The 26552-nt window shown below is 42.3% G+C and overlaps 1 protein-coding gene across 1 annotated transcript; it reads right to left on the bottom strand.

Annotated features, from left to right (window-relative positions):
• Positions 1–2188: 2188 nt before the first annotated feature.
• LOC311119905 (src-like-adapter) lies at positions 2189–9972 on the bottom strand. Its single transcript, XM_084157793.1, has 8 exons — positions 9832–9972; positions 6885–6976; positions 6546–6642; positions 5889–5975; positions 5580–5683; positions 4697–4828; positions 4196–4328; positions 2189–3999 (listed from the first exon to the last, which is right to left on the bottom strand). Exons 2-8 carry the CDS (start codon positions 6949–6951, stop codon positions 3783–3785), a joined length of 837 nt encoding a protein of 278 aa, XP_084013919.1. The 5' UTR covers positions 6952–6976; positions 9832–9972; the 3' UTR covers positions 2189–3782.
• Between the last annotated feature and the right edge of the window lie 16580 nt (positions 9973–26552).

Genomic DNA, 26552 nt, shown 5'->3' with positions numbered 1-26552 from the left:
CATCCCCCTCTTCAAAGGGGGTGACACTCTAGATCCAAACTGTTACAGACCTATATCCATCCTGCCCTGCCTTTCGAAAGTATTTGAAAGCCAAGTTAACAAACAGATCACCGACCATTTCGAATCCCACCGTACCTTCTCCGCTATGCAATCCGGTTGCCGAGCTGGTCATGGGTGCACCTCAGCCACGCTCAAGGTCCTAAACGATATTATAACCGCAATCGATAAAAGACAGTACTGCGCAGCCGTCTTCATCGACCTGGCCAATGCTTTCGACTCTGTCAACCACCACATTCTTATTGGCAGACTAAATAGCCTTGGATTCTCAAATGACTGCCTCGCCTGGTTCACCAACTACTTCTCAGATAGAGTTCAATGTGTCAAATCGGAGGGCCTGTTGTCTGGACCTCTGGCAGTCTCTATGGGGGTGCCACAGGGTTCAATTCTCGGGCCGACTATTCTCTGTGTATATCAATGATGTTGCTCTTGCTGCTGGTGACGCTCAGATCCACCTCTATGCGGACGACACCATTTTGTATACATCTGGCCCTTCATTGGACACTGTGTTAACAAACCTCCAAACGAGCTTCAATGCCATACAACACTCCTTCCGTAGCCTCCAAGACTCTTAAACACTAGTAAAACTAAATGCATGCTCTTCAACCGAACGCTGCTTGCACCCGCCCACCCGACTAGAATCACTACTCTCGGCGGGTCTGACCTAGAGTATGTGGACAACTACAAATACCTAGGTGTCTGGTTAGACTGTAAACTCTCCTTCCAGACTCACATGAAGCATCTCCAATCAAAAGTTAGATCTAGAATCGGCTTCCTATTTCGCAACAAAGCCTCCTTCACTCATGCTGCCAAACATGCCCTCGTTAAACTGACTATCCTACCGATCCTTGACTTCGGCGATGTCATTTACAAAATAGCCTCCAACACTCTACTCAGCAAATTGGATGTAGTCTATCACAGTGCCGTCCGTTTTGTCACCAAAGCCCCATATACTACCCACCATTGTGACCTGTACGCTCTCGTTGGCTGGCCCTCACTACATATTCGTTGCCAAACCCACTGGCTCCAGGTCATCTATAAATCACTGCTAGGCAAATCCCGCCTTATCTTAGCTCATTGGTCACCATAGCAACACCCGTAGTATGCGTTCCAGCAGGTATATCTCACTGGTCATCCCCAAAGCCAACACCTCCTTTGGCCGCCATTCCTTCCAGTTCTCTGCTGCCAATGACTGGAACGAACTGAAAAAATCTCTGAAGCTGGAGACTCTTATCTCCCTCACTAACTTTAAGCATCAGTTGTCAAAGCATCTTACCGATCACTGCACCTGTACACAGCCATTCTGTAATTAGCCCACGCAACTACCTCATCCCCATATTGTTATTTATTTTGCTAATTTGCACCCCAGTATCTCTGTTTGCACATAATCTTTTGCACATCTATCATTCCAGTGTTAATACGAAATTGTAACTATTTTGTACTATGGGCTATTTATTGCCTTACCTCCATAACTTACTACATTCGCACACACTGTATATATATTTTCTGTTGTATTTTTGACTTTATGTTTTGTTTACCCCATATGTAACTCTGTGTTGTTGTTTTTATTGCACTGCTTTGCTTTATCTTGGCCAGGTCGCAGTTGTAAATGAGAACTTGTTCTCAACTGGCTCACCTGGTTAAATAAAGGTGAAAAAAAAAATTATATACAAGAATGGACAGTCATAAGGTTCCTCGTAAACTTCCTCATAATGTTTAAAATATCCAATGTTGGGTTATGCTTGCAAAGTTCACAGTACAAACTTTAGAGTCACTTCTAGAATTCTTATCAGCATGGAGAGGGTTTCTCCTTAGAGAACTACACGACTACATGGTTCCCTGCTGCAGCTTGAATTCTAAGACGTAGTTATCATTGCTGTCACTCAGATGGACCACAGTTACCTACAGAGACAGAGCTATTCAGGAAGTACTTTATACAAGGGTCAACCAAAGTTCCCAGGCTTGGATATTGGTCATTTTGAGGCTAAATGACTAAAATGTAATATGAAAATGGTATCAACCAGTTCATCTGACTGGGGAAGTAGATAAAAGGCCTCATTGCCAAAATCCCAAAGTAGCCCTTTAACTGAGAATGAGGAAGTTGTGATGACAGAGGTGTGATATGTCCATTGTGGTTGTATGTCTTAGTTATGGGACATTGTTGCTTTATTTCCCCACAACACAATTTACACAATTGGGAATTGATCTATTGCATTAGCATTGCATCAGACAGAGTTGATTAGTTAAAATCCTAAGATATGAGACAGCAGCTTTCACAGTCAATGAACTAATCAACATCACATATGGCTGCCATGAGGCCTTGACGAGACAATCAGCCACAACAACAACACACTAGAGAATACACAGACTCAGACTGATGTAAATCAGAACCTTTTCACTGTGCTGTTTTCCCGGATGTTTGCTTGGATTCAGGAATGCTATGTTGATTCCTATTCTCAATTTGGTGCAGGCTTGAAGCCCTGGGTTATGTTCAAGAGGACAACTTGTTCTGGGCAGCCATCTTCTAACATGATGTTTTATCATCTATGTGCAGTTCTAGCTTCTTTGGACTTAACTCCCCATAGCCCTTCCAGAAAAACATTAAAACTGTATGTACTCGCTAGTCTCTCGTGAGTTGTGACAGAAGAGCTGGCCAGATCATACACAAGATTTTTGGTTGTCGAAGATTATATGATACCTTACTTTTATTGATATGAACAACATGTACTCAACAGAAATCACTTTCCAAGGGGTTAGGCTAAAGCTTGTGAAGCTGGTAGCCATCGACATTTACACACATCCTTGAGCAAGGCAGTTAACCCCCAACAACAACAATTGCGCCCCGGGTGCTGATGGCGTGGATTAAGGCAGCCCCCCGCACCCATCTGATTCAGAGGGGTTGGGTTAAATGCGGAAGACACATTTCAGTTGTGAAGGTATCCCCCTTTACCTTTCCCCAGAGTATTACACATTCACACATAAACACCCATAACGCAGCATTCAAATATTTGATATACTGTCATGATGCTAACATGTGTTGTTCTCTTGCAGGACACTCGGTCCATGCTCTGGACTCTGGGCGGACTTCAACGTTGATTTATTCTGCTGAGCTTTCAATTCCTTATCAGTTCAATCCCAAAGGCTCAGATAAGGAACAATGTGTGCATTGGAGGAAACATGGTATATCGTAACAGAGGTTAACATTTAAATAGACTCGCTGGCCAGCACGGATGCGAGATTTGGTTCTGGGTGTCGAGATTAGAAGAAAATAATTTATTCACAGTACATCATGTTAGTTTATCCAGTTCCATGGTTCAAAGTGATCATTTCTGGGTCAAAAACTGGGTCCTTGAGCCGTTGCTCCTCTAAGTCTCATAGTCTTTTTTGAAACATACTTTCTGTTATTGAGATAAGACAGTGAATAGGAGACAAGAAAGATAGCAAGTCAGAAGGGCAGTGGGTTGGATTCGAACCCATGCCAACTCTGGTAGCCTAGGCCAATACTTCTCAAACCTCTCCTCGGGAACCCCCAGACGTTTCACAATTTTGTTGTAGCCCTTACTAGCTCACCTGATTCACCTAGTCAAGCGCATGTTGATTAGTTGACAAGTTGAATCAGGAGTGCTAGCTCTGGAATAGATCAAATACATGGAACGTCTGGGGGTCCCTGAAGAGAGGTTTGAGAACCACTGGCCTATGCACTTAGCGCTGCACCACCCAGGCCACTACGTTTCATAGTCCTCCTCCAGGTCCAGATGGCTGAGACTGTGGGAGGGGATGTAGACAGATTTACTCTTCTTTTTGCTTTTCTTCTTCTGCTGTCTTGGGTCCTGAGCCCCGGCCAGAGAGAGGTAAGAGGCGATGCTGTTCCTGACTCCATAGCTCACCATGTTGTCCCTGTTCTGCTGCCCCTGGGGAGCCCCTGCACTGATCAGATCTTTGCTGTTGAGAGAGACGGACAGACAGAGCGAGAGAGGTGATTAGAACATGTTTGAGCCAATCATCATCAGGATTCAGGATGCAGTCACATCTGCCATGTTTTCCATTGGCCAAGTCAAAAGCAGGACTACAATTTGATTGTAGAGACCTGAGAGCTAGAACGAATGATACTATAAACTACTGAACTACGAGTCCGTACCGGTCTACTTTCTTCCAGTCAAAGTTGTTGCGGCGCATCACTACAGGGGGTGGCTGAGGGGTGGTGTCGAGGAGGTTGGCGTTCCCACAGAGACACGGGCCAGTGAGAACACAGCACAGCCCATCTGCAGAGTCTAGGAGATCAGAGATGGACTGTGTTAGACACAGATATTCCCTGTGTTAGACACAGACATATACCCATCCACATACACTATGTACTGAAATGTACAAACGCTCGTGACATGAACATAACCACACACACACACACACACACACCTGCCATTTGAAAACATTCATGTTACAGTCAATATGAAAGACCTAGCCTCAGTAAAAAAATATGTCCAAATGGTCATCAGCAACAAAACCATCACTTCCTCTTTTGTTCTCAGTGTGTACTCTAGGCCAAAGCACAGCGGAACGATAGCAAGCATCTGATAAGAAGAAAGCGATTTAAAAATGCTTGAGGTTATTTTCAGTGTGTCTGTCTCTGTTTTAGACTCACCAGAGTAGTGGTTGACCATCTCTTCCAGGCACTGGAAGGTCAGACGAGGAGAGATATAGTACCAGCTGTTTTCCAAGCGATAGATTTTATAGTGCTCGATGGATCTGTGCTTTACAGACATGGAGTAGACACCTGCACATATAATACACAGACGTTGTCACACCCTGATCTGTTTCACCTGTCTTGTGCTTATCTCCACCCCCCACCAGGTGTCTCCCATTTGTTCCCATTATCCCCTGTGTATTTATTCCAGTGTTTTCTGTCTGCCTGTTGCCAGTTTGTCTTGTCTCGTCAAATCTATCAGCGTGTTGTTCCGTATGCCTGTTTTTTTTCTAGTCCTCCCGGTTCCGACCTTTTCTGCCTGCCCTGACACTGAGCCCGCCTGCCGCCCTGTACCTTTTGGAATCAGACCTGGTTTACGAACTTCTGCCTGTCCTCGACCTGCCTCTTGCCTGCCCCTAGTATTTTAATAAATATCGGAGACTCTAACCATCTGACTCCTGTGTCTGCATCTGGGTCTCATCCTGTGTCCTTATAGATGTAATATCTTAATTTGAGCCAGTTTGCTACAGCAGGAAATAATACTGCAGCAACAGGAAATATGAATGATTATGTGGATTATAATTAATGGACATTTTTGTAGGGGTTGATACATTGTTCGTAAGGGAAAATCAAGTCTAAAATGTCAAAGTGGAAATGACAAACTACGGAAGCCTTTTTTAACCTCAAATACACTACAAGTTTGAAAGTTATCCTGCAACAGGGTGATCAAATGAAGATCCTACATCTGTAGGCCTAGATAGATCCTGATAGATACCCATGTCCTCTCATCTTACCGACTTCCTGTATAACTTGGTAGGGCTTGAAAAAGTAATGGACTCACCTCTCTGCTGGGTGCTCTCTCTGATCATGAAGGATCCCACTCTGTTTCCAGGGAGACGAAGTAACTCCTCTGCCTTCTGCCTTGCCACTCCCTCAAACAGCCATCTTAGAACACACATTTACATACTGTATGATATACAGTAGGCATATGATATATTATGATATGATGTGATAGTTTTTCTGATTGGGATGAACTAATTTATTATTTAATTCTATTGACACTTACGATGGTCTTTAGGAAGAAACATTTTAGACTCTATATGATTCTTGGTAGACTGAATGTTATGCAGTGGGAGACAGCAGTGCTTACCCATGGTAGACTTTGGCGACATGGTTATTAGGGATGTAGTTCTCCCTTCCTGATTGGCCAGACCGGACTCTCCACCAGTTACCTTCCCTAAAGAACACGCACACATTAAAAGCGGAACTGTGACTGAACAAACTCTGAAATTGTAGTTCTCCATATTGTATTAAAGCTGCAAGACAATAATGCTATGCATCTAATTTCCCCCAATGTGTTCATTCTCTATCGTGCATGTTATTGCTTGCACAGTTTTGTATAGTAATGTCGCACTGATGTAAGCTAGCTTGCATGGCTTTGTATTGTATTTTGGTTTGCACTGTGGCTGGCTGGGAGTTTTTCTGTGTTGTCCTGTGTCATCTCGGTATCTCTGTCTATAACACAGGAGGCTGCTGAGGGGACAACGGCTCATAATAGTATCCGGAATGGAGAAAATGGAATGGCATCAAACACCTGGAAACCATGTATTTGATTCTATTCCAGTAATTCTGCTCCAGTTATTACCACTAGCCCATTCTCCCCAATTAAGGTGCCACCAACCTCCTGTGGTCTGTAACTGTGCATCTATCAATTTCTGCTCTAGGAAGCTTTAGTACATGTATGTGCAGACTACGGGTTTATACAGTAATTGCTCTCACAGACAGACAAAGTGTCGACTGTACTTACTGAGACAAGACCCTCAGCTTCTCTCCCATCCTGAAGATCGGCTCACTGATGTCTGGAAAAGGATAGTCATGGAGAACGACAAGTGTGTCGTCTTCTCCTGCTCAGGAACCACCGATGTTTCACAATTAGATCAACATTAACATTAGCAGAGGCATCATTTAGCGACACAAGGGAAATAATTGTATTTTACTTCTAATTGACTTCCAAGTGAACGATATCAAACATGTAGACACTTTGGTAAAGAGTATGTTGACTGAAATCCTAGTATTGTAGTGTGATCATCATATCTGTTAAAGCCTCATCACATTATATTTACATTATGATATAGCAAATAATTACCCTTTAGTGCACTGTCATGGTAGTTTGCATTTGTTTCGTTCCTATTTTCCCCCATCACATTCCCCATAGTGGCACTCCAATGGGTTCAAGCTCTGAAGACAGACAGACAGACAACATACAGTAGCTATTCATCAAGTCATATCGAGACGCATACTTCCTACTATTGCTGGCCAGTGAAGCCATTGTCCCTGTGTGTGTGTGTGTGTGTGTGTGTGTGTCTCTGTGTGTGTGTGTGTGTGTCTCTGTGTGTGTGTGTGTGTGTGTCTGTGTCTGTGTCTGTGTCTGTGTGTGTGTCTGTGTCTGTGTCTGTGTCTGTGTCTGTGTCTGTGTCTGTGTCTGTGTCTGTGTCTGTGTGTGTGTGTGTGTGTGTGTGTGTGTGTGTGTGTGTGTGTGTGTGTGTGTGTGTGTGTGTGTGTGTGTGTGTGTGTGTGTGTGTGTGTGTGTGTGTGTGTGTGTTGTAACTTCCTACTAACGGCCACAACGCTATCTGGACCAGGACACACACAGTTGAATGGGGAAGTTGAGGACAGACTCTGTTTCTCGTGCTCTGCACAACTCTCCATACTACCCTTTCTTTCCTCTTTCTAAATCAATACTTATGTTACACAATGTGAAGGTCCACTTGTTTGGCTTTCACCCATAACCCAATGTACTGGGGAATTCTGATCAAATTCAGCTTTTCCAGGTTTCTATCTAGCCTATCCAGTATTCCATAGCTTCACATTATGGAGTGGGCTCCGTAGTAAACTGGAGTAGCAGGGATTGACATTAAGGGTTGCCCTATTGCCCGGCGCAAGTGACTTGAGCAGTCGCGCATGTTGAGCCTGCTCTGAGGTTGCCCCATTGGAAAGGTTTTTCTTTTTACTGATAACAACCAAAATGATAAGAATTCCAGTAGTCAAGTCTTTCTGGTCAACCCCCCTCCACCCCCATCCCTATCCAAAATAAATACACACCCTATTAAATAATAGGCCATATTAGTAAAACTGTAGTAGCCAATAGTCCCTCTGCTGAGAAGAGAACATAGGAAACAGAGGCACAGTGGAAACAATCAGAAGATAATATACTACATGACCAAAAGTATGTGGACACCTGCTTGTCGAACATGTCATTCCAAAATCACGGACATTAATATGGAGTTGGTCCCCCCTTTGCTGCTATAACAGCCTCCACTCTTCTGGGAAGGCTTTCCACTAGATGTTGGACCATTGCTGCCGGGACTTGCTTCCTTTCAGCCACAAGAGCATAAGTGAGGTCGGGCACTGTTGTTAGGCGATTAGGCCTGGCTCGCAGTCGGCGTTCCAATTCATCCCAAAGGTGTTCGATGGGGTTGAGGTCAGGGATCTGTGCAGGCTAGGCAAGTTCTTCCACACCAATCTCGACAAACCATTTCTGTATGGACCTCGCTTTGTGCATGGGGGCATTGTCATGCTGAGACAGGAAAGGGCCTTCTCCAAACTGTTGCCACAAAGTTGGAAGCACAGAATCATCTAGAATGTAATTGTATGCTGTAGCGTTAAGATTTCCTTTCACTGGAATTAAGGGGCCTAGCCCAAACGATGAAAAACAGCCCCAGACCATTATTCCTCCTCCACCAAACTTTACAGTTGGCACTATGCATTGGGGCAGGTAGCGTTCTTCTGGCATCCGCCAAACCCAGATTTGTCCGTCGGGCTGCCAGATGGTGAAATGGGATTCATCACTCCAGAAAACGCGTTTCCACTGCTCCAGAGTCCAATGGCTGCAAGCTTTACACTACTCCAGCCGATGCTTAGCATTGCGCATGGTGATCTTAGGCTTGTGTGTGGCTGCTCGGCTATGGAAACCCATTTCATGAAGCTCCAGACGAACAGTTATTGTGCTGACGTTGATTCCAGAGGCAGTTTGGAAATCGGTGGTGAGTGTTGCAATCGAGGACAGACGATTTTTTACACGCTACGCACTTCAGCACTTGGCGGCCCCGAAAGGTGGCATCCCATGACTTTGCCACGTTGAAAGTCACTGAGCTCTTTAATAAGGCCATTCTACTGGCAATGTTTGGAGATTGCATGGCTGTGTGCTCGATTTTATACACCTGTCAGCAACTGGTGTGGCTGAAATAGCCGAATCCACAAATTTGAAGGGGTGTCCACATACTTTTGTGTATATAGTGTATCTTGGTTAATTTGGATGATATGATAGCAAGTATTTCTCATGCTGTGCATCAATGCTATTTATAGTCAGAGTAAAAAAGTATATTTGGACATATGTGACTAGCAGTAATTGTCAGAAATAACTTATGGCTAAATTACCAGTGGTGGAAAAAGTACCCAATTGTCAGACTCAAGTAAAAGTGAAAGTCACCCAGTAAAATACTATTTGAATAAAAGTCTAAAAGTATTTGGTTTTAAATATACTTAAGTATCAAAAGTAAAAGTATAAATCATTTCAAATTCCTTATATTAAGCAAACCAGAAGGCACCATTTTCTTGTTTTTTAAATTTACAAATAGCCAGGGGCACGCTCTATCACTCAGACATAATTTGCAAACGAAGCATGTGTGAAGTGAGTCCGCCAGATCAGAGGCAGTAGGGATGACTAGGGATGTTCTCTTGATAATTATAATATTTTGCTGTCCTGCTGAGCATTCAACATGTAACTAGTACTTTTGGGTGTCAGGGAAAATGTATGGAGTAAAAAGTACATCATTTTCTTTAGGAATGTAGTGAAGTAAAAATAAAAGTTGTCAAAAATATAAATACTCAAGTAAAGTACAGATACTCCAAAAAACTACTTAAGTAATACTTTCAAGCATTTTTACTTAAATACTTTACACCACTGTAAATTACCTTTTAAAATGTGTGTTGTTACTACTACAGCACATATTTAAAGCACAGATATATAGGCTTGTAACACTTTTACCATACACATACTGCAATAAATGTGTGACATAGCCTGCATAACTCACCTAACTGCTCCTGAGTTCTTTGGAGTTGTCAGGCTTGGAGGGCAAGTAGCAGGGGATCCTTGTTGAACATGTTCTTTGGCTCTGTGTGTTGGAGATCAGCCAGAGGGAGCATGTCAACTACACTGATATATTGTTACTAATGACCGTCAGAGTTTCACAGTTCACACCCTCAACTGATGCACTGTCACAGTGAGGCAAGAGCACTTCCTCTGGCCACACACACAGTCACAACACAAGCCACTGGTTGGGCTCACACACATTGACCGAGTTCCAAAGTATCAAATATGTGATGCATTGTGTTTAAATTGTGAAACAGAGCAAAAGACATATGAGAATGTTCCCGTTCACAGGAAAGAACTAAGAGAACGTACTAACTAAAAGTACCTGCTGGTTTTAGCGTTTAGAAATGACCAAAAGAAGCAGGGTTATTTCCAAGCAAATATTTTTGCTGTAAGCATCACATACTTAGCTTAAATAAAATTGCTTTGAACTACATAGACAGTAATTTCCTTACAATAAGTGAACAGTTAAAAGTAGGACTCTAGCCACCTCCAGATCTTATTACTGCCGAATATTTGCCTATCTTGTCTGGTCATAAGAAGGATACTCCAGGGTCACCTTCTAAAATGTCCCAAAGCATTTAATAATTTCAACAATTAAATGCTGGACAGGGGTCAGCTACCTGCAGTTGCTAGATGTGTTTATTTTGGCCCTATGTTGTCTTCCTTTTTAGCTATACTGAACAAAAAAATTAACGCAACATGCAACAATTTCAAAGATTTTACTGAGTTACAGTTCATAGAAGGAAATCAGTCAATTGAAATAAATTCATTAGGCCCTAAGCTATGGATTTCACATGACTGGGCAGGGGCGCAGACATGGGTGAGCCTGGGAGGGAATAGGCCCACCCACTTGGGAGCCAGGCCCATCCAATGGGGAGCCAGGTCCAGCCAATCAGAATTAGTTTTTCCCCACACAAGGGCTTTATTACAGACAGAAATAGTCCTCAGTGACCTTTTATTGTCCCCAGCACAAGGTGCACATGGGTAATGATCATGCTGTTAAATGGCTGCTGCAGGCTGCAAGCTATTTTCCCCAATAGCACTGTGGTTAAATGGCTAGCTGCTCTGAGCTATTTTCCCCAATAGCACTGTGGTTAAATGGCTAGCTGCTCTGAGCTATTTTTCCCAATAGCACTGTGGTTAAATGGCTAGCTGCTCTGAGCTATTTTCCCCAATAGCACTGTGGTTAAATGGCTAGCTGCTCTGAGCTATTTTCCCCAATAGCACTGTGGTTAAATGGCTAGCTGCTCTGAGCTATTTTTCCCAATAGCACTGTGGTTAAATGGCTAGCTGCTCTGAGCTATTTTTCCCAATAGCACTGTGGTTATATGGCTAGCTGCTGCATCGGCCTCTGACATCATTACCTGTCAAAGAAATAAATAAAAAGTATAAACGATGTTGTGGCAGAGTTGAGGGTTTATGTAGCATTATTTTTGTACTGCTCTTTGCATCCAAGCATTCAGCAAAGTAGAGGTGACGTGTCCACTCTCTTGCCTGGCCACTATGTTAAGAATTAAAAGTGTTGAAGCATAAAAGAGGAGGGTAGAAAGGCCTTAACATGAGAGGAGAAAGTAAGGAAGGTAAGGTAAGGTAGTAAGGAAAGTAAGTAAGGAGAGGAGGGACTGAGGGTAGGAGATAGAGAAAGTCATGGTGGGAGAGAGCGAGCAATGATGCCAGCACAAACATATTGAAGGGGCAGCTAACAAAGAGGGCTCTGACTCCGTGTGTGTGGTCAGTGTTGCGTTTTAAGAGCAACACCTTTAAGGAAACAGAATCACAACATGTTTATTGTATACATCACCACTGTCTTGAAGTCTCTTTCCATCCTTCCATGTTCCTTTTAGCAAAGCCCTATAGTTCTCCACTCCACAACAAAGAGTCATTTCTACCTCTCTACTGATGGTTTTAATACCAGAGTCTGTGGATCTACCCTTTCCTCCTAGACTGTCTGTCTTCTTATCAGCCCAACAGGCCTGTTGTAGATTAAGCTGTAGAATGGAGAGAGCTTCTTAAACAGTGTGTCACAGATTATCGGTACCCACAAATAGGATACAGGTCTACTCTTTGGATATGTAACACGTGTTTGTGTATGAAGTAGTCACGTGCACATTTTTCTGTGTAGAACTTCTCACTGCGCTGGAATGTTTTATTTTTTTTTACCCCAGTAACCGTTTTTGATTAAATATGGCGCCTTGTTTTTGCCAAAAATTGTGTAAATGTGAAACTGATGTGAGGTATTAGCTTTTAACAGAGGTATATAGATGATATCTATATGAAGTAGGCCTAAATAATAAGTATCTACAGTGGCTTGCGAAAGTATTCACCCCCCTTGGCATTTTTCCTATTTTGTTGCCTTACAACCTGGAATTAAAATTTATTTTGGGGGGGTTTGTATCATTTGATTTACACAACATACCTACCACTTTGAAGATGCAAACATTTTGGGGGGTGAAACAAACAAAAAATAAGACAAAAAAACAGAAAACTTGAGCGTGCATAACTATTCACCCCCCCAAAGCCACCTTTTGCAGCAATTACAGCTGCAAGTCTCTTGGGATATGTCTCTATAAGCTTGGCACATCTAGCCACTGGGATTTCTGCCCATTCTTCAAGGCAAAACTGCTCCAGCTCCTTCAAGTTGGATGGGTTCCGCTGGTTAACAGTAATCTTTAAGGCATACCACAGATTCTCAATTGGATTGAGGTCTGGGCTTTAACTAGGCCATTCCAAGACATTCAAATGTTTCCCCTTAAACCACTCGAGTGTTGCTTTAGCAGTATGCTTAGGTCATTGTCCTGCTGCAAGGTGAACCTCCGTCCCAGTCTCAAATCTCTGGAAGACTGAAACAGGTTTCCCTCAAGAATTTGCCTGTATTTAGCGCCATCCATCATTCCTTCAATTCTGACCAGTTTCCCAGTTCCTGCCAATGAAAAACATCCCCACAGCATGATGCTGCCACCACCATGCTTCACTGTGGGGATGGTGTTCTCGGGGTGATGAGAGGTGTTGGGTTTGCGCCAGACATAGCGCTTTCCTTGATGGCCAAAAAGCTAAATTTTAGTCTCATCTGACCGAGTACCTTCTTCCACATGATTTAATGGTGCTCAATGTTGTGGATGTTGATGATGATGTTGATGGGATGTTCAAAGTTTCTGATATTTTTTTATAACCCAACCCTGATCTGTACTTCTCCACAACTTTGTCCCTGACATGTTTGGAGAGCTCCTTGGTCTTCATGTTGTCGCTTGCTTGGTGGTGCCCCTTGCTTAGTTGTGTTGCAGACTCTGGGGCCTTTCAGAACAGGTGTATATATACTGAGATCATGTGACAGATCATGTGACACTTAGATTGCACAAAGGTGGAATTTATTTACCTAATTATGTGACTTCTGAAGGTAATTGGTTGCACCAGATCTTATTTAGGGGCTTCATAGCAAAGGGGGTGAATACATATGCACTCACCACTTTTCCGTTATTTATTTTTAAATTATTTTTTTCATTTCACTTCTCCAATTTGGACTATTTTGTGTATGTCCATTACATGAAATCCAAATAAAAATCCATTTAAATTACAGGTTGTAATGCAACAAAATAGGAAAAACGCCAAGGGGGATGAATACTTTTGCAAGGCACTGTATAGTTCACACACAACAAACTTGGATATGTCCATTTGAAACCATCAAATTTACATTTTAGCAGACGCTCTTATCCAGAGTAAGTTAGTAAGTGCATACATTATTTTTTTATTTTATATACTGGCCACTGTGGGAATCAAACCCATAACCCTGGCATTGCAAACGCCATGCTCTACCAACTGAGCTACATCCCTGCCGGCCATTCCCTCCCCTACCCTGGGCCAATTGTGCGCCACTCCATGGGTCTCCTGGTCACGGCCGGCTACGACAGAGCCTGGATTCGAACCAGGATCTCTAGTGGCACCTAATTATGTGGATATATTGAAGCAACATCTCAAGACATCAGTCAGGAAGTTAAAGCTTGGTTGCAAATGGGTCTTCCAAATGGACAATGACCCCAAAGTTGTGGCAAAATGGCTTAAGGACAACAAAGTCAAGGTATTGGAGTGGCCATCGCAAAGCCCTCACCTCAATCATATAGAAAATTTGTGGGCAGAACTGAAAAAGTGTGTGCAAGCAAGGAGGCCTACAAACCTGACTCAGTTACAACAGCTCTGTCAGGAGGAATGAGCCACAATTCACCCAACGTATTGTGGGAAGCTTGTGGAAGGCTACCCAAAACGTTTGACCCAAGTTAAACAATTTAAAGGCAATGCTACCAAATACTAATTGAGTGTATGTAAACTTCTGACTCACTGGGAATGTGATGAAAGAAATAAAAGCTGACATTTACAAAATAGCCTCCAACACTCTACTCAGCAAATTGGATGTAGTCTATCACAGTGCCATCCGTTTTGTCTCCAAAGCCCCATACACTACCCACCACTGTGACCTGTACGCTCTTGTTGGCTGGTCCTCACTACATGTTCGTCGTCAAACCCACTGGCTCCAGGCCATCTATAAATCACTGCTAGGCAAATCCCCGCCTTATCTTAGCATTCAACACCATAGTGCCCTCAAAGCTCATCACTAAGCTAAGGATCCTGGGACTAAACACCTCCCTCTGCAACTGGATCCTGGACTTCCTGACGGGCCGCCCCCAGGTGGTAAGGGTAGGTAACAACACATCTGCCACACTGATCCTCAACACGGGGGCCCCTCAGGGGTGCGTGCTCAGTCCCCTCCTGTACTCTCTGTTCACCCATGACTGCATGGCCAGGCACGACTCCAACACCATCATTAAGTTTGCCGACGACACAACAGTGGTAGGCCTGATCACCGACAACGATGAGACAGCCTATAGGGAGGAGGTCAGAGATCTGGCCGTGTGGTGCCAGGACAACAACCTCTCCCTCAACGTGACCAAGACAAAGGAGATGATTGTGGACTACAGGAAAAAAAAGAGGACTGAGCACGCCCCCATTCTCATCGACGGGGCTGTAGTGGAACAGGTTGAGAGCTTCAAGTTCCTTGGTGTCCACATCACCAACGAACTATCATGGTCCAAACACACCAAGACAGTCGTGAAGAGGGCACGACAAAGCCTATTCCCCCTCAGGAGACTAAAAAGATTTGGCATGGGTCCTCAGATCCTCAAAAAATTCTACAGCTGCACCATCGAGAGCATCCTGACTGGTTGCATCACCGCCTGGTATGGCAACTGCTTGGCCTCTGACCGCAAGGCACTACAGAGGGTAGTGCGTACGGCCCAGTACATCACTGGGGCAAAGCTCCCTGCCATCCAGGACCTCTATACCAGGCGGTGTCAGAGGAAGGCCCTCAAAATTGTCAAAGACTCCAGTCACCCTAGTCATAGACTGTTCTCTCTGCTACCGCACGGCAAGCGATACCGGAGTGCCAAGTCTAGGTCCAAAAGACTTCTCAACAGCTTCTACCCCCAAGCCATAAGACTCCTGAACAGCTAATCATGGCTACCCGGACTATTTGCACTGCCCCCCCACCCCATCCTTTTCACGCTGCTGCTACTCTGTTAAGTATTTATGCATAGTCACTTTAACTCTACCCACATGTACATATTGCCTCAACTGCCTCAACTGGCCGGTGCCCCCGCACGTTTACTATGCAACGGTACCCCCCTGTATATATAGCCTCCCTACTGTCACTTTATTCTATTGTATATATAGCCTCCCTACTGTCACTTTATTTTTTACTTCTGCTCTTTTTTTCTCAACACTTTTTTGTTGTTGTTTTATTCTTACTTTTTTGTTTAAAATAAATGCACTGTTGGTTAAGGGCTGTAAGTAAGCATTTCACTGTAATGTCTGCACCTGTTGTATTCGGCGCATGTGACCAATAAAATTTGATTTGATTTGATTTGATTTGATTTGGTCACCATAGCAGCACCCACCCGTAGTCTGCGCTCCAGCAGGTATATCTCACTGGTCATTCCCAAAGCCAACACCTCCTTTGGCCGCCATTCCTTCCAGTTCTCTGCTGCCAATGACTGGAACGAATTGCAAAAATCTCTGAAGCTGGAGACTCTTATCTCCCTCACTAACTTTAAGCATCAGTTGTCAGAGCACCTTACCGATCACTGCACCTGTACACAGCCCATCTGAAATTAGCCCACCCAACTACCTCATCCCTATATTGTTATTTATTTTGCTCTTTTGCACCCCAGTATCTCTATTTGCACATAATCTCTTGCACATCTAGCATTCCAGTGTTAATACTATTGTAATTATTTTGCACTATAGCCTATTTATTGCCTTACCTCCATAACTTGCTACATTTGCACACACTGTATATATATTTTCTGTTGTATTTTTGACTTAATGTTTTTTTTACCCCATATGTAACTCTGTGTTGTTGTTTTTATCGCACTGCTTTGCTTTATCTTGGCCAGGTCGCAGTTGTAAATGAGAACTTGTTCTCAACTGGCTTACCTGGTTAAATAAAGGTTAAATAAAAATAAATAACAAATAAATGATCTCTAATATTATCCTGACATTTCACATTCTTAAAATAAAGTGGTGATCCTAACTGACCTAAAACAGGGAAGTTTTACTAGGATTAAATGTCAGGAATTGTGAAAAACTGAGTTTAAATGTAAACTTCCGACTTCAACTGTATATGGACAAGCAATGACAGAGCAGCATGGACTAAGATACAGTAGACTATTATAGAATAGAATACAGTATATCAATGTGAGATGAGTAGTGCAAGATACTGTATGTAAACATTATTAAAGTGGCTAGTGTCTTGCTCTGTTGACACCTTCCTGCCTCTTTATTGGAGGATAGATGGCCCTTACATTTCTATTGAGCCTTTTGTCTATAGTTATGTCAAAGACGGCTCACAGAGTCTTTGAAAGTAAACTGAGCTTCATTTGACTTTATAACTCGTCATTATCTAAGATCGTGGAATTCATGAAGTTTTGGAAGTTGTTTTGGAATTTGAGATACTTGTATTGCCTCGAGGGAGAGGAGTGACTCACTATAGCATAGAGCAGAAGTTGGCAGGTATTGGTTTGATGCTGGTTGAGTGTGGGACTGCAGCAGGCTCTATCTGGTTTCCTGCACATGTGTGAGGACTGAGGTTAGAGACACTGTGTGATATATGAACGTACCACAGACTGAGGCTTTAAGGTCTTACAACACAGCTCATCTCTTCACCTTCAGCAGTTATTTGGGTTCCCTTCAACAAATGTTTCAAAACCCAAAGCAGTAGAGCGCCGATAGAAAGAATATCCACCATATTATTGACAGTGTAAAATGCTCATGTGATTTCCCATGGTCTACCCAATATAGGTTATCAATAACCCTTGTTTTCTGAATGAATTCTCATTTTTAACATCTTTATTTTCTCCTTTGGATAATAAAAACTAAAAAACACAACGACACAGGCTCATATCCAAGTAGTTCAAGAGGTGGGGCCAGGTGCCGGGTGTCACTGTTGTGGTCAATAGGAAGGAAACGTTCATTGTGGTCTGAAACTAAAATAAACTGGGCAATAAGCTAACATTTTTTGTCAGGGAGTTAAATGGTGCTTTGTTTGTTTACTCCATGGTTGAGAGATTCTGGTATGTTTAATTGGTTTGGATATATTCAATAGTAGGGGTGTAACAGTTCACCAAATCCACGGTTCGGTACGTATTGTTGTTTTGGGGTCACAGTTCAGTTTTGGTATAGCGGAAAATGAAATGCCAACAGTTACTGTAGTTCATTTTTGTTTTGGCAAAAGATGTAAAAGTAACCCAGGAATAGATCATGACCATATAATGTAGGGCCCTATAAAATAAGTTTTATTTTTAGCTAAATTCCATTTTGTTCTGTTCAGATTTTCCCTGTTTTTCAGGTTCTCACTATCAAAATCACACTTTTTTAAATAGAAAAACAACAGTATTGGAGGTTCTAAGTCAACAACAATGCTTTAACCACACCAGGAGACCATTTTTGAGGTCTGGGAAAAATCTAAGACATTTTCATTTTTGGGTGTAGATACCCTTTAATTAGGTGCACACCAGCAAGAGCCTTGCTTGGTTAGCAGTGTCTCTGTAGCACACATGTGATTGCAGAGTTTGATAAACAAATCACTACTGGATTGATGCAAATAATCATGATATTATTACTACCAGGTATACATAAACCACTTTGTAGTTAAAATTTAATTGAGATGGTTTTTGGGAGAGCCTTTCCATCTACCAGAAGACGGTTGTCATTAGCATCATCATTAAGGGCTACATAATGGCAGACAAAGTTCACACAGACAGGGGCTTTCCCGCAAAGGAAAATACGAATCACTTATGCATTTTGTTCATGTCTTATCATCTTTGGCAAATTAATTAATGTTCTAATAAATTCAAAACATTTAGTTGATTTCCTACTAAGTTCAATACATTTTGGCTTCTATTGGAAAGCCAAAATGTTCCCAAACTGGAGATTTAAATGTTGATGGAGGATCTGGTTTATCTGCCCCACCACTCGCCATTACACAGACAGAACTACTTCCCGGCTGCACCTCACAAAAGGATAGTTTGAAATGGGCCAGTTAAGATTTGAATTTTGATTAGAACGTGCGCATAGGCTCTAGTTGTTTAAATGGAATAGCCTACAATGTTTCTTTCAGCTCCGATTTTCTCAAGATGCATGCAACGCAGTGAAGGCATAGCCTTTAGGTCTGGTGTTTTTATTTTGTCTATATTGTCGTGTTTACGGTTAGATGGTCTTCTTGTCCTCACAGTGTAAGTTAACATTGGCCTCTTCAGCCTTCAGATGACCCTTGGCTAGCTGAACTAAGTTACTGTACTGTAACATTCGCTGGCTTTAAACTGTACTGTTGTGGCTACACAGACTAGAGGTCTTCACGGATCCACCTGTACCTGAATACCCGAGACCCGATCAGGGACCCGAGCGGGTCCAGGTCCAGAATTCTAAATAGTCACGGGTCTCAGGTGTTATTTTAAAACTGCAATATGTAACTTTTAGGTAACCTGACCAAATTCACATAGAAATGTAAGTTACAGATGTCATTCTCATTGCAAGCAAGTCTAAGAAGCGGTAGATGTGTTCTATGTGCACTATTTCTATGTTTACGTTCTTAAGTTACATTTTTGTATCTTTTACTGAACACCAGCTTCAAACAGCTGAAAATACAATATTTGTGGTGATTGAAAATATATTTCACAGCGGTTTAGATGGTACAATGATTCTTGTTTTGTCACATAAACTGAAATTTGGCGAACTATTCGAATTTTCGCAACCAGGAAATGGCGGAGCATTTTCTGCATATTAAACCTTTAACTGACTTGTCTGGAAGGACCCATACAGATCCAAACGCGACTGCTGCAGTAGCGAGAGACAGAAATTGTATAATTTATGCTTCTGCCCTTTGCTTTTCACGAAAGTGGCGTGTTGCTTGTTGTTGGCCAATCATAAGTCATCAAAGCAGCAATAGGCTACAGCCATAGAGCCTCCGTGTGGGGCAAATGTTAGGAGATATCTAATCAATGGAAGATGGAATTAAAATGATGGAATTAGTTAAAGGAGAGGATAGGCTACAACGACCAAGAGTCAACAGGTGAGCTGCTACTTTATATTATGAATGGAGTTGTTGTTGTTTGTAACTGTGTAGGATGAGAAAGCACATTAATGCAGCATCAATTAGCCTAGCTAGTTTAACTAGCTTCTCCCTGTTTGATGCAGTGAAAATAGGCACTACCTAATCATATTGGATGATAAATAACCAAGCTATGGCAGCTATTAGTCTACTATAGCCGAGCCGGCTTGGTTGGTTGCTGTCTTTAGTCTCTTCCTCCCGCCTCCCTGTTCCCCATGTCACTCGCTCACACTCACAGTAGCCTACACACACAGCATGGCCCCTGCTAGTATTGAAAGCCAAAAGGTTCAAATCGTCTTTACCAGAAGACGACTTAACACTTGGAATTATCATTTTTCACTTTTTTTTTCAAGTGTCAAATGTCATTTTCTTTACATCTTTTTTTCACTTGTCCAGTATGCATTTACAGGTGATTTGAACGCTTGTAATGATCATTTTTCACTTGCTTATGTCAAATGTCATTTTCTTTACATGTTTTTTTCACTTGTCCAGTGTGCATTTACAAGTGATTTGAACGCTTGTAATTATCATTTTTCACTTGCTTATGTCAAATGTCATTTTCTTTACATGTTTTTTTCACTTGTCCAGTGTGCATTTACAAGTGATTTGAACGCTTGTAATTATCATTTTTCACTTGCTTATGTCAAATGTCATTTTCTTTACATGTTTTTTTCACTTGTCCAGTGTGCATTTACAAGTGATTTGAACGCTTGTAATTATCATTTTTCACTTGCTTTTTTCAAATGTCATTTTCTTTACATGTTTTTTTCACTTGTCCAGTGTGCATTTACAAGTGATTTGAACGCTTGTAATTATCATTTTTCACTTGCTTATGTCAAATGTCATTTTCTTTACATGTTTTTTTCACTTGTCCAGTGTGCATTTACAAGTGATTTGAACGCTTGTAATTATCATTTTTCACTTGCTTATGTCAAATGTCATTTTCTTTACATGTTTTTTTCACTTGTCCAGTGTGCATTTACAAGTGATTTGAACGCTTGTAATTATCATTTTTCACTTGCTTTTTTCAAATGTCATTTTTTGTAAACATCATTTGTACACCTGTCCAGTGTGTGTTTACAGGTGGTTTGAACACTTATGATCATTTTTCACTTTATTTTTTCAAGTGTCAAAAGTCATTTTTACACGTGTTCATGACACCTGTTTTAATGTGCATTTACAGGTGATTAGAACGATTGTTATGGTCATTTTTACACGTGTTCATTACACCCGTCTACTGTGCATTTACAGGTGATTAGAACACTTGTTATGGTCATTTTTACACGTGTTCTTTACACCTGTCCAGTGTGCATTTACAGGTGATGTTAACGCTCTATCCCAGAGACTCTGTCTAGAGTCTAGGGGGGGTGACCCCTCGCCGCTGGCCAAAGCCACCAGGGGGCGCCACTACATCCAGCCAACTCCCTGCCCCAGGGATATCGGGGTTGAGGGCCAGAGAGAGCTGTGGCCGACCCAGGGAGGGGGGTCGACCCCCACCCACAGCCACCAGGGGGCACCACTACATCCACCCAGCTCCCTGCACCAGGGAAAAGGGGGGAGATGGCCATAGAGGGCTGGGGCCTACTCAGGGAGGGGGGGCCAACCCCTGCCCGCAGCCATTGACATTTACATTTTAGTAATTTAGTAGACGCTCTTATCCAGAGCGACTTACCGTTAGTGAGTGCATACAATATTATTATTATTTATTTTTTTATACCCCCTGTGGGAATCGAACCCACAACCCTGGCGTTACAAACGCCATGCTCTACCAACTGAGCTACATCCCTGCCGGCCAGGGGCGCCACTAGATCCACCCAGCTCCCTGCACCAGAGAAAGGGAGGGAAAGGGCCAGAAAGGGGTGGGGCCAACTCAGGGAAGTGGGGCCAACCCCCGGAGAGGGTGGCCAATCTCTGCCCGCTGCCAAGGCCGCAAGTGGGCGCCACTACATCCAGCCCACTCCCTGCATTAGGGAGATCGGGGGAGAGTGCCGGAGAGGGATATGGCCTACCCAGGGAGAGGGGGCCGAACCCCTGCCCCCGACCGCCAGGTGGCGCCACTACATCCACGCTGCTCTCTGCACCAGGAAGAGGGGGGAGACTGCCAGAGAGGGATGGGCCAACACAAGAAGGGGGGGCCAACAACCGGAGAGGGCCCGACCCCTGCCCTTGGCCACCAGGGTGCGCCACTAAATACACCCAGAGGGCTGGGGCCGACCCAGAGAGCAGGAGCTGACCTCCGGACATCGGGGGGCCGACCCCCTCCCGCGGCCACTTCATCCAGCCAGCTCCCTGCTCCAAGGAGATGGGGGGAGAGGGCCCAGTGAGGGGCGGCCAATCCCCGGAAGGGTCCTAACCCCCTGCCTATGGCCTCCAGGCTTAGAAAATGTTATTCGCTTTCCTCTGAGAGAATCTACATCAGCTAATGTCATATTTTGTGATTTTTTTCTAAGCATTTATGTATTGAAAAAAAAAGCACAAAGGCTTCATAATTCATAAATGTCATGTTAAATGACTGATATTATCTCATAGAAGAAAACATAAAATATATTCTAAACCCGTCTTAATCTCAGACCTTATTTTCTGTGTTTTGTCATGTCATTTTTCTACCATTATTACATTTACATTTTAGTAATTTAGCAGACGCTCTGGTAATATTTTTCTAAATACATATACTGTAACACATCTCTGGGCTATCTTTTAGCATTTTCCTCACAATAACAGACATTTTCAGCCTTTGTTGGTCTTATTACACCAATATCTATTCCTTTATGGCATTGAAAGATCAATTCAGTTCATCCACATTGAAATGAATGGTGGCCAATTTGAAAATAGGCTGCTGTGACAGATTTTACACTAAATCTATGATGACTCTGTGATGGGTGATTTGAAGGAGTCAGGCGCAGGAGGGTAAATCACAGAATAACAGGATTTATTCTGGAATACAGAGTTACGCAGTAACGTGTCAAAACAGTCCAGTGCGCAAAACAGGCACACTGGAACCAACAAGGCACACCGGGAAAATAACCCGGCAATACAAAATACAAGGAGCTCAACCGAGCTTCACTCTCCTCACAAAACAATCACACACAAAGACAAGGGGGCAGGGGGAACACTTATACAGGTACTGATGAGGGGATATGAACCAGGTGTGTGTAATAAACAAGACAAAACAAATGGAATGATGAGATGAGGAGCGGCAGTGGCTAGAAGGCCGGTGACGACGAACGCCGAAGCCTGCCCGAACCAGGAGAGGAGGCAGCCTTGGAGGAAGTCGTGACAGACTCTATGAAACTTTTTCAATGGGTACCCTTGTTCTGTGGGAAATTTGGTGTAGTTATCATCTAGGGTACCATGTGATAATAAAGCACATCTCAATACTGCCCATTCTGTCTCAATATACCCCATAATGTATACAGGTATGACCAGCTCATGAAATATGAGACCAACACTTTACATTTTACATTTAAGTAATTTAGCAGATGCTCTTATCCAGAGCGACTTAACAGTAGTGAGTGCATACTTTACATGTTCCAATTATATTTTTGTTCAGTGTATATATACGTCCATGTGAAAACGTGCTGCAAACTGAGACGTCATCGCTCAAGTTGGTAATCCAATGTTTTGAGAATAGCTGGCTAGTACATAAAATGCAAATATCTAATGTTATAAGGCTACCTCTGCGCTGTTTATTTTGTCATTGATAGGCTGTACATTTACCTGCTTATTCCCTGACATTGTCCAAGTTCTGAAACGGTGCTAATTTCATTCATCAACAACTTTTTAAAAAGGGTAGTAAACATTTACAGATCATAGTCTAGCCCAAAACGAATGAGACTGTTTCAGCATGTAAAAAGTAACAGTACAAAACACACATCATTTTAGCAAACATTAAAAAAGGCAACATAAAATAATAAGTGAGTTGACTGAATGGATATTTAATAAACATTCCAAAACAATACATTATACTATAGACTTGCCAAATTACTCACATCCAGCATAAAAAACTTTAGAAACAGAATTAACTAAACATAATTATGTATTTATTTCAGAAGATGTAACAATTGTTCATGAAGCAAACATTGTTTGACTTGGTGAAGGTGTGCTAGAAAGAAGCTGTCAGTTTTCCTCCCCCTCCTTATCCGTGGTGCTCGTTCAACATAGCATTTGGAGATTCCTGTGAACATCAACAGTCATAAACATGGCACTCTGAACAGCAACATCTTCCTAATAAGAATTTAGTCCAGTTGACAATTCAACAGAATTCAGTCTTGTTCATGTTGATGATCGGTACAACATGAGACAGATAGCAAGCCGTGGTATATCAGACCGTATACCATGGGTATGAGTCAATATTACTTGTTTACTGTTGTAATTACGTTGGTAACCAGTTTTAATAACAATAAGGCACCTTGGGGTGTTTTGTGGTATATGGCAAATATACCACCAGTCTACACACCCCTGTTAAAATGCCAGGTTTTTGTGATGTAAAAGAATGAGACAAAGATAAATCATGTCAGAACTTTTTCCACCTTTAATGTGACCTATAACGTGAACAATTCAATTGAAAAACAAACTGAAATCTTTGAGGGTGTCACGATCGTTTATAGACGGGACGGACCAAGGCGCAGCGTGATATGCATACATGTTTATTAACGAATAAACACAACGACAAAACAATAAACAAACGATACGTGAAGTCCAAGGCAGCACAACACAACATACCTTAACACGGAACAAGATCCCACAACCCACTAGTGCCAATAGGCTGCCTAAGTGTGGGCCCCAATCAGAGACAACGAGCGACAGCTGCCTCTGATTGGGAACCACACCGGCCAACATAGATCTAGACATACTAGAATATTAACATAGAAATATACAAAATAGAACATACACACCCTGACTCAACATATACGAGTCCCCTGAGTCAGGGCGTGACAGAGGGGGGAAAATAAAAAACTCACAATAACCTGGTTGCATAAGTGTGCACACCCTTAAACTAATACTTTGTTGAAGCACCTTTTGATTTTATTACAGCACTCAGTCTTTTTGGGTAGGAGTCTATTAGCATGGCACATCTTGACGTGGCAATATTTGCCCACTCTTCTTTGCAAAAGCGCTCCAAATCTGTCAGATTGCGAGGACATCTCCTGTGCACAGCCCTCTTCAGATCACCCCAGAGATGTTCAATTGGATTCAAGCCATTCCAAAACGTTAATCTTCTTCTGGTGAAGCCATGCTTTTGTGGATTTGGATGTGTGCTTTGGGTCATTGTCGTGCTGAAAGGTGAACTTCATCTTCAGCTTTCTAACGGACGCCTGAAGGTTTTGTGCCAAAATTGCCTGGTATTTGGAACTGTTCATAATTCCCTCCACCTTAACTAAAGCCCCGGTTCCAGCTGAAGAAAAACAGCCCCAAAGCATGATACTGCCACCACCATGCTTCACTGTGGGTATGGTGTTCTTTGGGTGATGTGCAGTGTTGTTTTTGCGCCAAACATACCTTTTGGAATTATGGCCAAAAAGTTCAACCTTGGTTTCATCAGACCATAACACATTTTCCCACGTGCTTTTGGGGGACTTGATGTTTGTTTTTGTAAACTTCAGCCGGGCTTGGATGTTTTTCTTTGTAAGAAAAGGCTTCCGTCTTGCCACCCTACCCCATAGCCCATTCATATGAAGAATACAGGAGATTGTTGTCACATGTAGCACACAGCCAGTACTTGCCAGAAATTCCTGCAGTTCCTTTAATGTTGCTGTAGGCCTCTTGGAAGCCTCCCTGACTAGTTTTCTTCTCGTCTTTTCATACATTTTGGAGGGACGTCCAGTTCTTGGTAATGTCTCTGTTGTACCATATTTTCTCCACTTGATGATGACTGTCTTCACTGCGTTCCATGGTATATGTAATGCTTTGGAAATTATTTTGTACCCTTCTCCTGACTGATATCTTTCAACAATGAGATCCCTCTGATGCTTTGGAAGCTCTCTGTGGACCATGGCTTTTGCTCTGAGATGCAACTAAGAAAATGTCAGGAAAATCCTACTAGAACAGCTGAACTTTATTTGTGATTAATCAGAGTCACTTTAAATGATGGCAGGTGTGTAATGACTTCTATTTAACATGAGTTTGAATGTGATTGGTTAATTCACAGCCACATCCCCAGTTATAAGAGGGTGTGCACACTTATGCAACCAGGTTATTGTAAGGTTTTTATTTTTCATTTTTCCCCCTCGAAGATTTCAGTTTGTTTTTCAATTGAATTGGTCACATTAACAGTGGGAAAAGTTCTGACATGATTTATCTTTGTCTCATTCTTTTGCATCACAAAAACCTGGCATTTTAACAGGGGTGTGTAGACTTTTTATATCCACTGTATCACAAACCCCTGAGGTGCGTTATTGCTTAAATATAACACTTGAAAAAACAAGTGAAAAATGATAATTACAAGTGTTAAGACTTCTTCTGGGTAAGACAATTTGAACCTTTTGGCTTTCCATATGCTTGCGCATCACATCTCTCTACCTCCTCTCCCTCAAGCTTAATCAGCTCCAGTTAATAAATTAGCGTAAAACACACCTTTTTAGCTTTGCTTTTCCTTAGGGTGCTTTTTTAGTCTTACTTTTTTTTTTTTTTATCCTCTTATGTTTCTTGTGTAGTAAATATTTCCGTTTTTATTTTCATAGTTTTTTCCTGTAAAGTGCATTGTGTTGCATCCATGTCTGAAATGTGCTATATAAATAGAGCTTGATTTGATTTATTACTCTGTTCCAGAATAAATGGGCTTTGGAATGACCCAGGTCCTTCCTCCACTGTAGCCTCCTCAACAGTTTATTAATTCCTTTGTAGAGACAATATGGTAGAAATATGACAAAATACAGAAAATAAGGTCAGGTTAAGACGGGCATAGGAGATCTACGTTTTCTTCTATGAGATAATATCAGTCATTTAACATGACCTTTATCAATTATGAAGCCTTTATTTGCCTTTATTCAATACATAAATGCTTAAAA

Source organism: Coregonus lavaretus, assembly GCF_964263955.1.
Source record: "Coregonus lavaretus genome assembly, chromosome: 3".
Lineage (NCBI taxonomy): Eukaryota > Metazoa > Chordata > Actinopteri > Salmoniformes > Salmonidae > Coregonus > Coregonus lavaretus.
This window is presented reverse-complemented; position numbering and strand designations above follow the sequence as displayed.